General features: G+C 33.2%; 1 protein-coding gene across 1 annotated transcript; it reads right to left on the bottom strand.

Annotated features, from left to right (window-relative positions):
• Nucleotides 1-8,562: 8,562 nt before the first annotated feature.
• On the bottom strand, nucleotides 8,563-11,291 carry LOC131049751 (LEAF RUST 10 DISEASE-RESISTANCE LOCUS RECEPTOR-LIKE PROTEIN KINASE-like 2.4). Its single transcript, XM_057983814.2, has 3 exons — nucleotides 10,374-11,291; nucleotides 10,152-10,184; nucleotides 8,563-9,877 (listed from the first exon to the last, which is right to left on the bottom strand). Exons 1-3 carry the CDS (start codon nucleotides 11,125-11,127, stop codon nucleotides 8,763-8,765), a joined length of 1,902 nt encoding a protein of 633 aa, XP_057839797.2. The 5' UTR covers nucleotides 11,128-11,291; the 3' UTR covers nucleotides 8,563-8,762.
• Between the last annotated feature and the right edge of the window lie 1,036 nt (nucleotides 11,292-12,327).

The raw sequence follows: 12,327 nt of genomic DNA, 5'->3' as shown, positions 1-12,327 counted from the left end.
GCATATGCATTTTTATCAATTCACGAATGACTTTGAACTCTATTTTGTCTAGTTGCACCACCCCTCTATTAATAGGCTTGGGAGTTAATCCGATTTTTTTGTAAATGGAATAAGGAAATAATGTGTTACATAAGGCTCCTAATTCCACCAAACAGTTGTGTAGGTTCTTCTCAAAAATTTGTATGCTTAGCTAGGAGGGATGGACTCAATTTTTTCCTTTGTATATAGTGCCCATTACATCATCAATGTCAACTAATTGACTTCTATCTTGTTGTGATACTATAGAGGACCCAATTTTCTAACTATATAATAATTTTAACAAAGCCATCCTTTAGGTGGGATGTATCTTTCTAGCATGTCAAACATAGATATGTTTGATTTAGTCCTCTTCAACTCGTCTACTACACTATACCTTTCTTGTGTAACTACAAGGGTTTTGGTAATGGTTGTGGTTACTTGTTTCTAGAAATTTTTTACCCAATGCACTGTAGTTTATATCGGGTAATATAACTTAAAAAAATTAATTATTTGCAAATCATTTTAGAAGATTGGTAATTGAGATTTGGTGATTAAATATGAATTTAAATGTAAGATAATTGAATCAAGAATAGTTGAGTAATTTATATAATTTATGCTAATAATATCCATATTTAAATCTATAGTCCATGCATGACGATAAATAGGTATATATAGCTTCATGAGGTCAAGTGAATTCAGGAAAAAGGCTAATAAGGCTTTATAGTTCAATAATTAGCAACAAAATATGATTTGACAAGAAGTTTTGAATATTGATTTTATATATTTGTCAAATTCCGTGGGAATGTTCTTACGCTTTCTTATGATGCTTTGCTATGATTTTTTATATAGTTCTGAAAAGAATTTTTTTTTTTGATTGCTTGATGTTTGCATAATAGAATTATAGAAAAGTTATATTTATTTGCATAAAAAATAAAATCAATAACCAATAAACTAAGTTAAATCAAATTTTCATCTAAAATAACTTAACTTTAAACTAGATCAACAACTGACAAAATCTAACTAGGACATAAATTACTCTAATTAAATTTAGCTTAAAACAAAAAATACACAAATAAATTTAAACATTTGTTTAATTGATATGTCTACATGAGGGATTTAGATAATTCAACCTTAGATTAACACTTTGATTTGAGTTTTTCATGAGCAATATGCCAATTATAATTCCTTTAAGAAGTGAAGAGTTTGATGACTAAAGTTGTGAAAATCAACTATTTGTGGTTGTAGCAAAGATGCTGTAGAGTTCAAGCTATGCTATAATATTCTTTCCCCCTTTTGCAATACATTTGCAATTGTTTTTATTACTTAATATATGTGTATAATTTTTATTGGTTTAATGTAGTTGTGGATGCTCAGCAAGAGGAGCCACTAAAAAGAGAAGGAAAAAGTGATTTTGGGTGAAGAGATTAAAAACATGTGACTATTGTTAATTAGTTGTCATTTCCACTCAATCAATAAAATTGTCACTTTTTAGTAAGTGATGATTTCATAATTGTTTAGACCACAACAATCTAGTACAACAGTTTCTTGGAGGCCAAAATTATCATAAAATTATTGGGGTGGTACAACAAAAGTGTTATTATATTTTTAGAGTTATAATGATAGTTTCATGACTATGACTTAAGAATTATCACAAAAATCATTCAGATCAAGAAAATGCAAACAAAATAGAACCCCAAAAGTTGGACGGTGTTGAGGCATCTAGGTGCCAAATAAATCTACATCAACTAGTAGCATATCAAAATAATAAGGTATTCTCGCAAACCTTGCATGCCAACAATAATAGAGTGTATTTTTAACAAAGGATTACATGCAAACAATAATAGAGTGTATTTGTAACAAAGGATTGGAGCCTTGCATAAATGAAGGTCTTAACACTAAATTTGCTATGTTCCACCAAGTTTTTGAAATGTGGATTTCATGAGATAGGGGGAAATGTTTTTGAGATAGATTTCTTTAGGCTATTTTGAGGAACAATAGGAGATGGAAAATGAGATAACTGTATAAAAATAGAGAAATTTCAAATATTCATTTGATAACATCATAACAATGATAAGAAATCCAACATTTTGACGTATACATTAAATCCAGTCCTTAAAGTTAATACACAACAATAGACTTCACATTAGAGTTGATATACATAGTTAGCCATATTGGGGATGTTTAATCATCCCCTACCCATTCCTTTCCCATCTCGGCATCCTTAGAATGTTTCTTGCAAAAAAAACTATACAAGGATGGGTAAGGCATCCCTAAGTTGCCCCCACATCCTCAAGAAATCCTCAAATTGCATATGCATAGAAAAATCTAGGGGACACCCTAGGAAACATAGAAAAATTGAAGCTAACACATTAGGAGAAAAGGAACAAAAGTAAATTTGTGCATATATGAGTCTCGTGTAGATGTATAATGCATGTGGCTTAATTGGCTCCAAAATGACACAATATGTATCAAAAACCTGCATGTTATTGATTTTTTAAGAAGTTACAGATCGTTGATCATGATCAGCAAAATTAGCTACAACTTTGATTTTTCAAAAAATTTCAAAAATCAATAACACTAGTTTTCAGATGCAGTTAACGTGCCATTTTGCAGCCAATTTAGCCACGTTCAGTGTATAATATCACGCATGAAGAATGGAACACACATTCTTGATGTAGTTATTCATAAAATTAAATTTGGCATTTATGACACCTAACCATTTTCCCTCATGAGCTACTTATTCTCCTTATCAAATTCATTTCTTTCATTTGTATTTTCTAAGCTTGGTTATTTATGATGAAATCTCCATGCTTGCTAGTACCATACTACTTGAAGATTTAATTAGTAGATTTTGGTACATTATCATATACTTGTGTTTATGATTTGGAGTCTAATTCACACTTTGCAAGTTCCAAAATTAGGCCCAATGATGAGGTATGTTTTCCTTTCCCTTTCTTTTTTTTTACCTCCTTTCCTCCTAGATTAATTATGTCTTGGTAGGTTTGTGGCTATCATTGCATTTAAGATATCATCCCAAAATTGTAGTTTTGATCATGCCCTAAAGACTAACCCAAACTTAAGTTTTGAGTCAAGAAGAATGATTTCTCTCTTGTTACAATTTAGCTTGAGGATTTTTTCTTTATATTAGTTGGTTTAAATTTAGGTTTTAGCTCAAATTTTATATATTAGATTTAGTTTTAGCTTTTTTTTCAGGAATTTTTCTTGTTTTCCCCTTGCAAGGTTTTGACCTTGTATGATTCTTAAGTTCATAGATATCAGATAAACTTTAGAACTTGGAACCAACAAGAATTTGGAACTTGGCTCTAGGTTTGAAGTTACTCTTAAGGGCCAAGTAAAAAATCAAGAATTGGAACTTAGTTCCAAATTCAAAGTCACTCTTAACTCCCACCACCTATCCTTAATAAAATTTTATCCTTTATGTTCTAGTTAGCTCACAAGTCCCCTCCCCCTTGCACACCTATCTTAACATATGCTATGTTAAACTCATTGATAAAAACATAATCACTTTGTGTGTACCTCCTTTTTGAACCCCATAATCTTCATAACTTTCAAAATATTTGAATAGTTTAGAAAGTAGATACTGTACAGAAAAACTGATTTTTGCCTAGCTTAACTTGTTGTGTAGTGCAAGTTTCTAAACCGTCCCTATTCACCAACTAAAGGAGACTTTGATTACAAATATATGTTTATGAAACTCTATTATGTAATTTTTGGAACAAAGATTTATCTAACAAAAAATCAATAGGTTCTATTTTGTATTTGTTATTTTCAATCAATTGAATTTGTTTCATATTCTATAGCATACGATTTCCTCCATGTTTAATCTATTTAGCCTACATGCTTTGTTTTGTTTTTCAATATTTTGTTATGTTTTGATCGCTCAGCAACCTTCACCAAATCATATTCTTTTGGTTGGAATGCGAAGTATAGTTAGCCACAAATATTAATTTAAGGCATATTCATTTAATGATCATAGAAAAGCTGAAGGGTAGGGTAATCTCGACTAAAAACATAGTCCCCACATTTGTAGTCTGGATAATCTTGAGATGAAAAAGCAAGAATTGATGTTAGTATTGTGAAGATAACAAAATAGAAATGCACTAGAGGTATACAAGGGCACATATATGGAGAGGTACTCCCTCCATTTTCATCTAATTTACATTGGGAAGAAGAAAACAACTAGAAATGAAGCAAGCAAAGGAACATGACTATTACTGAAGAGGGGCTCAATAGGAGGAACCACTAAGAAGAGAAGAAAGAAGTGAATTTGGGTGAAGAGAATTAAAAAAATGTGACTATTATTGATTAGTTGTCAATTTCATTAAATCAAGCAAATTGTCAACTGGTGTTTTCATAATTGTAGTGACCACAACAATATAGTACAATGGTTTCTTCGAGGCCACAAATATCATAAAATTATTGGGATGGTACAACAAAATTGTTATATATTTTTAGAATTATAATGATAGCTTCATGATTACCACTCAAGAATTATCAAAATTTTCATTCAAATCAAGAAAATGCAAACAAAATATAACCCCAAAAGTTGGATGATGTTGAGGCATCTAGGTGCCAAAGAAATCTACATCAACTAGTAACATATCAAAAGAATAAGGTATTCACACAAAAATTGCATGCCAACAATAATAGAATCTACTTATAACAAAGGCTTGAAGCCTTGCATAATGTAGGTATTAAGACTAAATTTTCTATGTTCCACCAATTTTTTGAAATGTGGATAGCATGAGATAGGGGGACATGTTTTTGAGATAGATTTCTTTAGGTTATTTTTAGGGACAATAGGAAATGGAAAATGAGATAACTATATAAAAATAAGGAAATTTTAAATATTCATAACAATGATAAGGAATCCATCATTTTGATGTATACATTAATTATAATCCTTAAAGTTAATACACAACAATATTGTTCACATTAGAGTTGATCACATTAATATTAATAACTTTAAAAGCTTGAAAAGTAAATAAAGCATAAATTTCAAATAGATAATCAAATTAACCTTTGAAGATATGTCTACATTCTATTTCCATATCACTCTTGTAGATATCAAAAGTACAAAGACTAACTTTACAAATATCAAAATAATATTTCCAAGTTGTATATAGAGATGTACACTACACTTTTACATCATTGGATGCCAAATTTTCAATCTTTGAAGCACACGTTAAAGTAGTCAAATTTAACATGGGATTAAAATAATTAAGACTAAAATTATAAATATGGAAATGTAGCCAACAACCAACAAAATAACAATACTTTTGCTACAACTTCCACCTAACAACATAAAATAAAAGGAGCCTTAACACTTTATGCAAACACCAATGGTTTTTTATTCTTCCCTTGTACATGTTTATATTTTATCATATAACCAAAATTTATCTTTGGGTACTTTGATGTATCAATTTTTTTAGCTATATCACATTTAAGCTTAAAATTTATGTAAACTCTTCCACTACTTTTTATCTTATGCTTCTTTCAAATTTTATAGTTTTGTCCAATGCAGAAGAAATAACATGTTAAACGAAAAAATTCCTCCACAAAATCGTAACTAGGATTTGAAATAAGTTATAGAATTCTTTTTTTATTTTGGATTTTTTATAATCCTTAGATACAACAATAGGGGACAACTTAATAATCATTTTTTAAAGTTTGGCATATTTTTAATAAAAATTAAAGGAAGAGCAGTTATCCTTGGGATGTTCAAGGGATATCTATGAAATACTTAGTCATCTTGGGGATGTTGAATCATCCTCTAACCATCCCTTGGCCATCTCGACATCCTCAGAATTTTTCTTGCAAAGAAAATAAAACAAGAATGGCTAGGGCATCCCTAAGTTGTCCCCACATCCTCAAGAAATTTTCAATATGAAGCTAAAACATTAGGAGAAAAGGAACAAAAGTAAGTTTGTGAATATATGAGACTTGTGTAGATGTATAATAGTGTGCATGAAGAATGGAATGCACATTCTTGATATAGTTATTTGCATTGGTGGTCATGCATAAAGTTGAATTTGGCATTTATGAGACCTAACCATTTTCCCTCACGAGCTACTTATTCTCCTAACCAAATTCAATTCTTCCATTTGTATTTTCTAAGCTTGGTTATCTCCTTGGAAATATTGTGATGAATCTCCACACTTGTTGGTAGCCTACTACTCGAAGGTGTAATTAGTGGATTTTGGTACATTATCATAGCCATGTTCTTATGATTTTGTGTCTAATTCACTCTTTGCAAGTTCCAAAATTAGGCCCAACGATGAGGTATGTTTTCCATTTCCTTTCTTCTTTTTTACCTCTTTTCCTCCTAGATTAATTTTGTCTTGGTAGGTTTGTGGCTATCACTGCATTTAAGATCTATCATCCCAAAATCATAGTTTTGATCACGCCCTAAAGACTAGCCCAAAACTTAAGTTTTTGAGTCAAGACTACTTTCTCTTTTGCTACAATTTAGTTTTTGGATTTTTTCTTTATGTTAGTTTCTTTATATTTAGGTTTTACCTCATATTTAATAGATTAGATTTGCTTGTAGCTCTTTTTCCGGTATTTTTCTTGTTTTGACCTTGTATGATTCAACAATTCATAGGCATCAGAAGAAATTTAGAACTTGGAACCAACAAGAATTTAGAATTGGTTCTAGGTTTGAAGTTATTCTTGAAAGCCAAATGGAAAATCAAGAATTCAAACTCGATTCCAAGTTGAAAGTTACTCTTGACTCTCACTACCTATCCTTAATAAAATTCTACCCTTTATGTTCCAGTTAGATCATAAATCCCCTCCATCTCTCTACATACCTATCTTAACATTTCAGAAGGTCACAAATGTTATGTTATATATATATATATATATATATATATATATATATATATATATATATATAGATAAAAATAAGACCACTTTTTATAGACCTCCTTTTTGAACCCCATAATCTTCATCATTTTCAAAATATTTGATACTTTAAAAAGTAGATGCTATACAGGAAATCTGATTTTTGCCTATCTTAACTTCCTGTCTAGTGCAAGTTTCTAAACCGCCCCTGTTCACCGACTGGAGGAGACTTTGCTTACAAATATATGATTATGCAACTCTGTCATGTAATTTGTGGAACACAGATTTATCTAAAGAGAACTCTATAGGGTTCTATTTAGTACCTATTATTTTGAATCAAACTGAATTTTTTTCATATGCTGTAGCATACGATTTCCTACAAGGTTGTTCTGTTTAGCCTACATGCTCTGTTTTGTTTTTCAATATTTTGTTCTGTTTTGATCCCTCTGCAACCTTCACCAATTCATATTCAATTCATAGCCACCGATATTAATTTGAGGCATATTCCCAGAAAAGCTGAAGCGTAGGGTCACCGCAGCTGAAAACATAGTCCCCGCATTTGTAGCCTGGACAAGCTCTTAGATGAAAAAGCAAGGAATGATATTCGTATTGTGAAGATGAGAAAGAGGAAATGCAGTAGGTACACGGGCACATCTATGGAGAGGTACTCCCTCCATTTTCATCTAATTTACAGCAGGAAGAAGAAAACAACTAGAAATGAAGTAACCAGAGGAATGTGATTGGTGGTTTATTAGCAGTGAAGGGAGGTGAAAGAAAGCTGAGAGAAGGATAAGGCGTAAGGAAAAGTATAACAAAACCAACGGAGTCAATACACCAATTTGACTGCTTTCATGAAGACAAATTTAACACTAATTTCCCACCAATTTCGATTGTCTCTTTCTGCCTTTGTCACATGTACCAGTAAACTCCACGCGCTTTCTTTGAAGCATAAGAGTCACACATGACAACACAAAAACATTTGAATTCCGTGAAATGGTTTGCAAGAAAGTTTAAGTAAGTTTTAAGTGAAGTCTTTTAACAACTCTTGAAGTTCTCGGAACCATAGAATTTATGCATCCTAAATGTCTGGATATTTTTATGAAAATGGCCCTACATAAGAGTTGAAATTGCAGCGAATCCATTGAAATGTGGCTGCTTTTTTTTCTCAGGAAAATAAAATTAATTAAGACTTACAATTAATTTCCATTTTGAAGGAACCAGACAAGGTGGAAATATGATTGTTGTTGAACGGGAATCTATGAAGTAGGCTTTAACAAATTCTACTAAATTTTTGTGGCTTTTTTCATATGTAAAATGATCAAGGTATTTGACTTGACCAATTTATCAAACAAAAAAGTTAAGATTGTCCACTTACTTTTAAGGGTTGTGTAATCAAATAGATAAAATAAGTGAATTAATTTCAATTAAATAAATAAAAATTAAAGATATATATATTTTGAAATAAGAAATGTTAAAAGTTGAAAATAAATGTAATAATAAAAAGGTTTTTAATTTTATTCAAAAAAAAATGAATGATTTTTACTATTGTTCGTGAAATTTAAATGTCTTAGAATTAGAAAGAGATAATGAAAGTTTATAACTCTTTTGAAGAAAAAAAACAAAATTTATTTACAAAGTGGAAGATAAAAATCTATATATCTAGTAAAATGTGTGCTCATGAAAATGATTTGGTAATCTGCTTCTATTTTCCTAATTCACTTTGCTTTTTATTGACAATGAAATTGGAATAATGCGACACCCAGCATACTCAGAGAGGTCGAATACTTTACGTCGTGTGATATCCCTCTTTTGTTCACACTCCTTGCAATAATGCCAACGACCAGAATAATGGGTTTGAAGGAGATTCCTTTGGTTACTTACACTGAAGACTCTTCACTTGAATGTATTGAAGGTGCAGCCCTAATTGATGAATTGAAAGGCAGGGGAGGATTACTCACATCATCACCATTTCCTTCCAACATTTGAACCACTCTGCTCATACTCGGTCGATCTCTGGAGTTGTACTGAATGCACCATAGTCCTATTTTGGCCAGTCTTATTGCTTTCTCTTTCTCTTCACATTCTATTTCTGCTTGACCACTTCCTCTCAACCCCCTCTCCAACTGCCCATTCTCCATCGACTTGAATGCCCACTCTGGAAAATACAATTGACTAGAGCGGCTTGCCTGCACATATATATTCTTCCTTCCTCCAACAATCTCCAATAATACCATTCCAAAACTGTAAACATCTGATTTGTCCGTTACACCTCCCAAATTTGTACTCCACACCTCTGGAGCAGCATATCCTGGCGTTCCTCTTGCGGCTGTCATTGATATATGATCCTCTTTCTTCCCACAGAGTTTAGCCAGACCAAAATCAGCTACCTTTGGTGTTAACTCTTCATCCAGCAATATGTTGTGAGGTTTTATGTCGAAATGAATGATACGGTTGTCACAATCTTGGTGTAAGTAGGCTATTCCACGAGCTGCACCCAAAGCAATTGAATACAGCTGTGCCCAATTTAGGATTGCTTCTTTCTCTCTTCCTGCAAATATAAACTCATCTAGAGATCCATTAGCCACGTACTCATACACCAATGCGTTTCTGTGTTCTTCATAGCAATATCCCATGAGGCGAACCAAATGGACATGATGGATCCTTCCGATGGTTGCTACTTCATTCATGAATTGATTCTCACAGCGCCTTGATTGATCAAGCATTTTAACGGCCACCAGACCGCCAGTAGGTAGCTTTCCTTTATATACCACACCAAAACCTCCTTCCCCCACTTTGTATGCAAACTTATTGGTGATCTTCATTAACTGAGAGTATGAATATCTACATGGCATTTGATGAACATAATCTTGCAGGAATTTCTCGACGTTAGAAAGATTGGGATTCAGAGAATAAGTGGGTAAACACCTCTTCCGATTAAGGAACAGAAGTAATGTTCCCATCAGTAACAACGCAACGGTTCCAATGACCCCACCTGAATAAAAGGCTCAAGTTAAAAAGATTTATATTCACATCTATGAATGACAATGATAAAGATAATAGAGAGATGAGTATATATGAAGGAAGAAAGAGTAGTCATTTGCGATGATGGCAGTTTCAGTCCTTGAATTGTCCACAACGCCTCAATCCATAAAATTCAGTAAATGCAATGAATGATTGTTTCCAATGGAATGCATACATCTTCTCATAAAGCCTCAATCGAAAAATTCACCAAAATTAGTAAAGATCTTATTCCCAGCAATGCTCACCTAGAATAATAATCTTATCGCCTGGAGGCTTGTCTGCAAATGCCACATACACAAGTTTAGTGACCAACATTTATAAAATAATCTAGAGAAACTCCGTAAAACAGTACATAAATTTCGAGAATAGATTCCTAAAGTTTCAGCTCGATCGCCTTATAAAGTAATATTTTTTGTAAATTTATAAGAAAAGGAATTTGATGCTATCAAGAATGAAGACATGCTCACTTTTAGGCCGCTTGCAATAAATCTGCGTCGAATCGGTTTGATTATACATACAAAACCCACCCCCAGACATGCAATTCGTGCAGTCTTGGTTCTGTTCCCATTTCACTTGGAACCCCTCTTCAATTTCATAGCTCAGACTAGCGACTCGGACTGTAACCTCCGATTTACACATACTTTCCAAACTCGACTCCTCCTTGTAACTAAAGTACCAAGTCTCATTACATGTTAATGGAGACACTAAATGATTATCCTTAATTGTATCAGGGCATTGTCCCCATACAGTAAATTTCCTGTAGCCATCGATATTATGGAATTGAGGGGCAGGCAAGATTTCTGTTGTATGGTTACCGAACAATGATGGATTGCATGTCTTCCACCATATGCTTTTCTCAATTATTGTTATGGTGTGATCCTCATACCACTTGTGAGCCTCATACGAGCTGTCCCAGAGATTCTGTATGTAGTATTGATAGCCACCAATACTGATTAGTACCAGAGGAACACCCCACGGATCTTCGCACTCAAGCTGAAGCGTGGGATCACCACAACCGCTGTTCTTCTCTCCGAAAGGGTATGGAAAAGGACGATACTGCCCGCATTTAAAATGTGGACAAGCTCGAGATGAAGAAGCGAGGCATGTTATAGATATTGTGAAGACTAGAAAGAGGAAGCGCAGCGGGTATAGAGGGGTTAGACTGGTATACTGAGAATGGCAAAGATGAAGAGGCGGCAGGCCTTCCATTTTGATCTTCATTCGTTACAAGAGTAAGAAGAAAAGAGATGAGGTAAAGAGGGAAACATGAATGGCAGCTTAGTAGGAGAGAAATATATGCGAGAGAAGGGCGAGAGAAAGACCCGGGTTTAGGAAGACCGTAGAAAAAGTATCGGAGTCAATACGCCATATTGACTCTTCTTTCCGTTGCCTCTACTCAATTGACGAAGATAAATTTATCACCAGAATTTCTCAACGACTTCGGTTGTCCCTATCCGCTATGTACTAGTGATGAAATTCCACGCGCTTTTCTTTAAGCCATCACAGCCGCTCATGACCACAGAAAGCATTCGAATTCCGTGAAACAGTCAGTTCATAAAGGAAGTTTCAAGTGTAGCCTTCTCAGAGGGAAACCTCTATTAGCGATCAGAAATAAAAGTCTTATTAAAGAGGAATTTAGTTTTTTTAAACTCTTCCAAGATTTTCATTTCTGATACTCAGATAGACAGGTTTCTAAGAACATTTGAAGTTCTGAAATCTATATAAATTTTATAGAGAAGATTTTCATTTCTGATATTCAGATAGACAAAGATTTCTAAGAACACTTGAAGCTCTGAGATCTATAGAATTTAAGCTTCCCTAGTTTCGGGAAATTTCTACGAAATAGCCTTACAAAGAGTTGAAATTGCAGTGAATCCATAATATGAAATGTGGGCTACTACCTAGGTGTTTATCAGCCACAGCTATTCTAGCTCCAAAACAGACCTTTTGTACAGTGTGTTAGTGACAAGTTAGTCAATCGCAGCCGTCAATTGCAAAATCGACGGTGTAAAACGCACGACTAACACGCATGTTAGTCAATCCATACTATCTTTTTGAAGCCTGAAAAGACGCATCCGGTGTTTATCTCATCGTTCTTGGAAGATGCGAGGTTTTTAGGAACATGATTGTTGGGGTGTGTGGACTCTATAGTTAATCTTTACCATTTAGATGGCTTGACCAAATTCTAAAGAGATTTTTGTGGCTCTCCACATATATACGCCAATCAACTTATTTGACTACACCAATTTACTAATCAAATCAGATTATTTGATTACACCAATTTACCGGAATCTATTGATCAAGTCTCTAGCCTCATAAGGTTAGGATTGCATAAAGGAAAATAAACTTTTTTGAAATGTGATCTAGAATAAATTAATGAAAATATGTGAATAATGTATAGATTAATTTAGATTAAATTAG

Source organism: Cryptomeria japonica, chromosome 2 (genome assembly GCF_030272615.1).
Source record: "Cryptomeria japonica chromosome 2, Sugi_1.0, whole genome shotgun sequence".
In the NCBI taxonomy this organism is placed as follows: domain Eukaryota; kingdom Viridiplantae; phylum Streptophyta; class Pinopsida; order Cupressales; family Cupressaceae; genus Cryptomeria; species Cryptomeria japonica.
The sequence above is the reverse complement of the archived record's forward strand: the minus strand, read 5'-3'. Positions and strand labels throughout refer to the sequence as shown.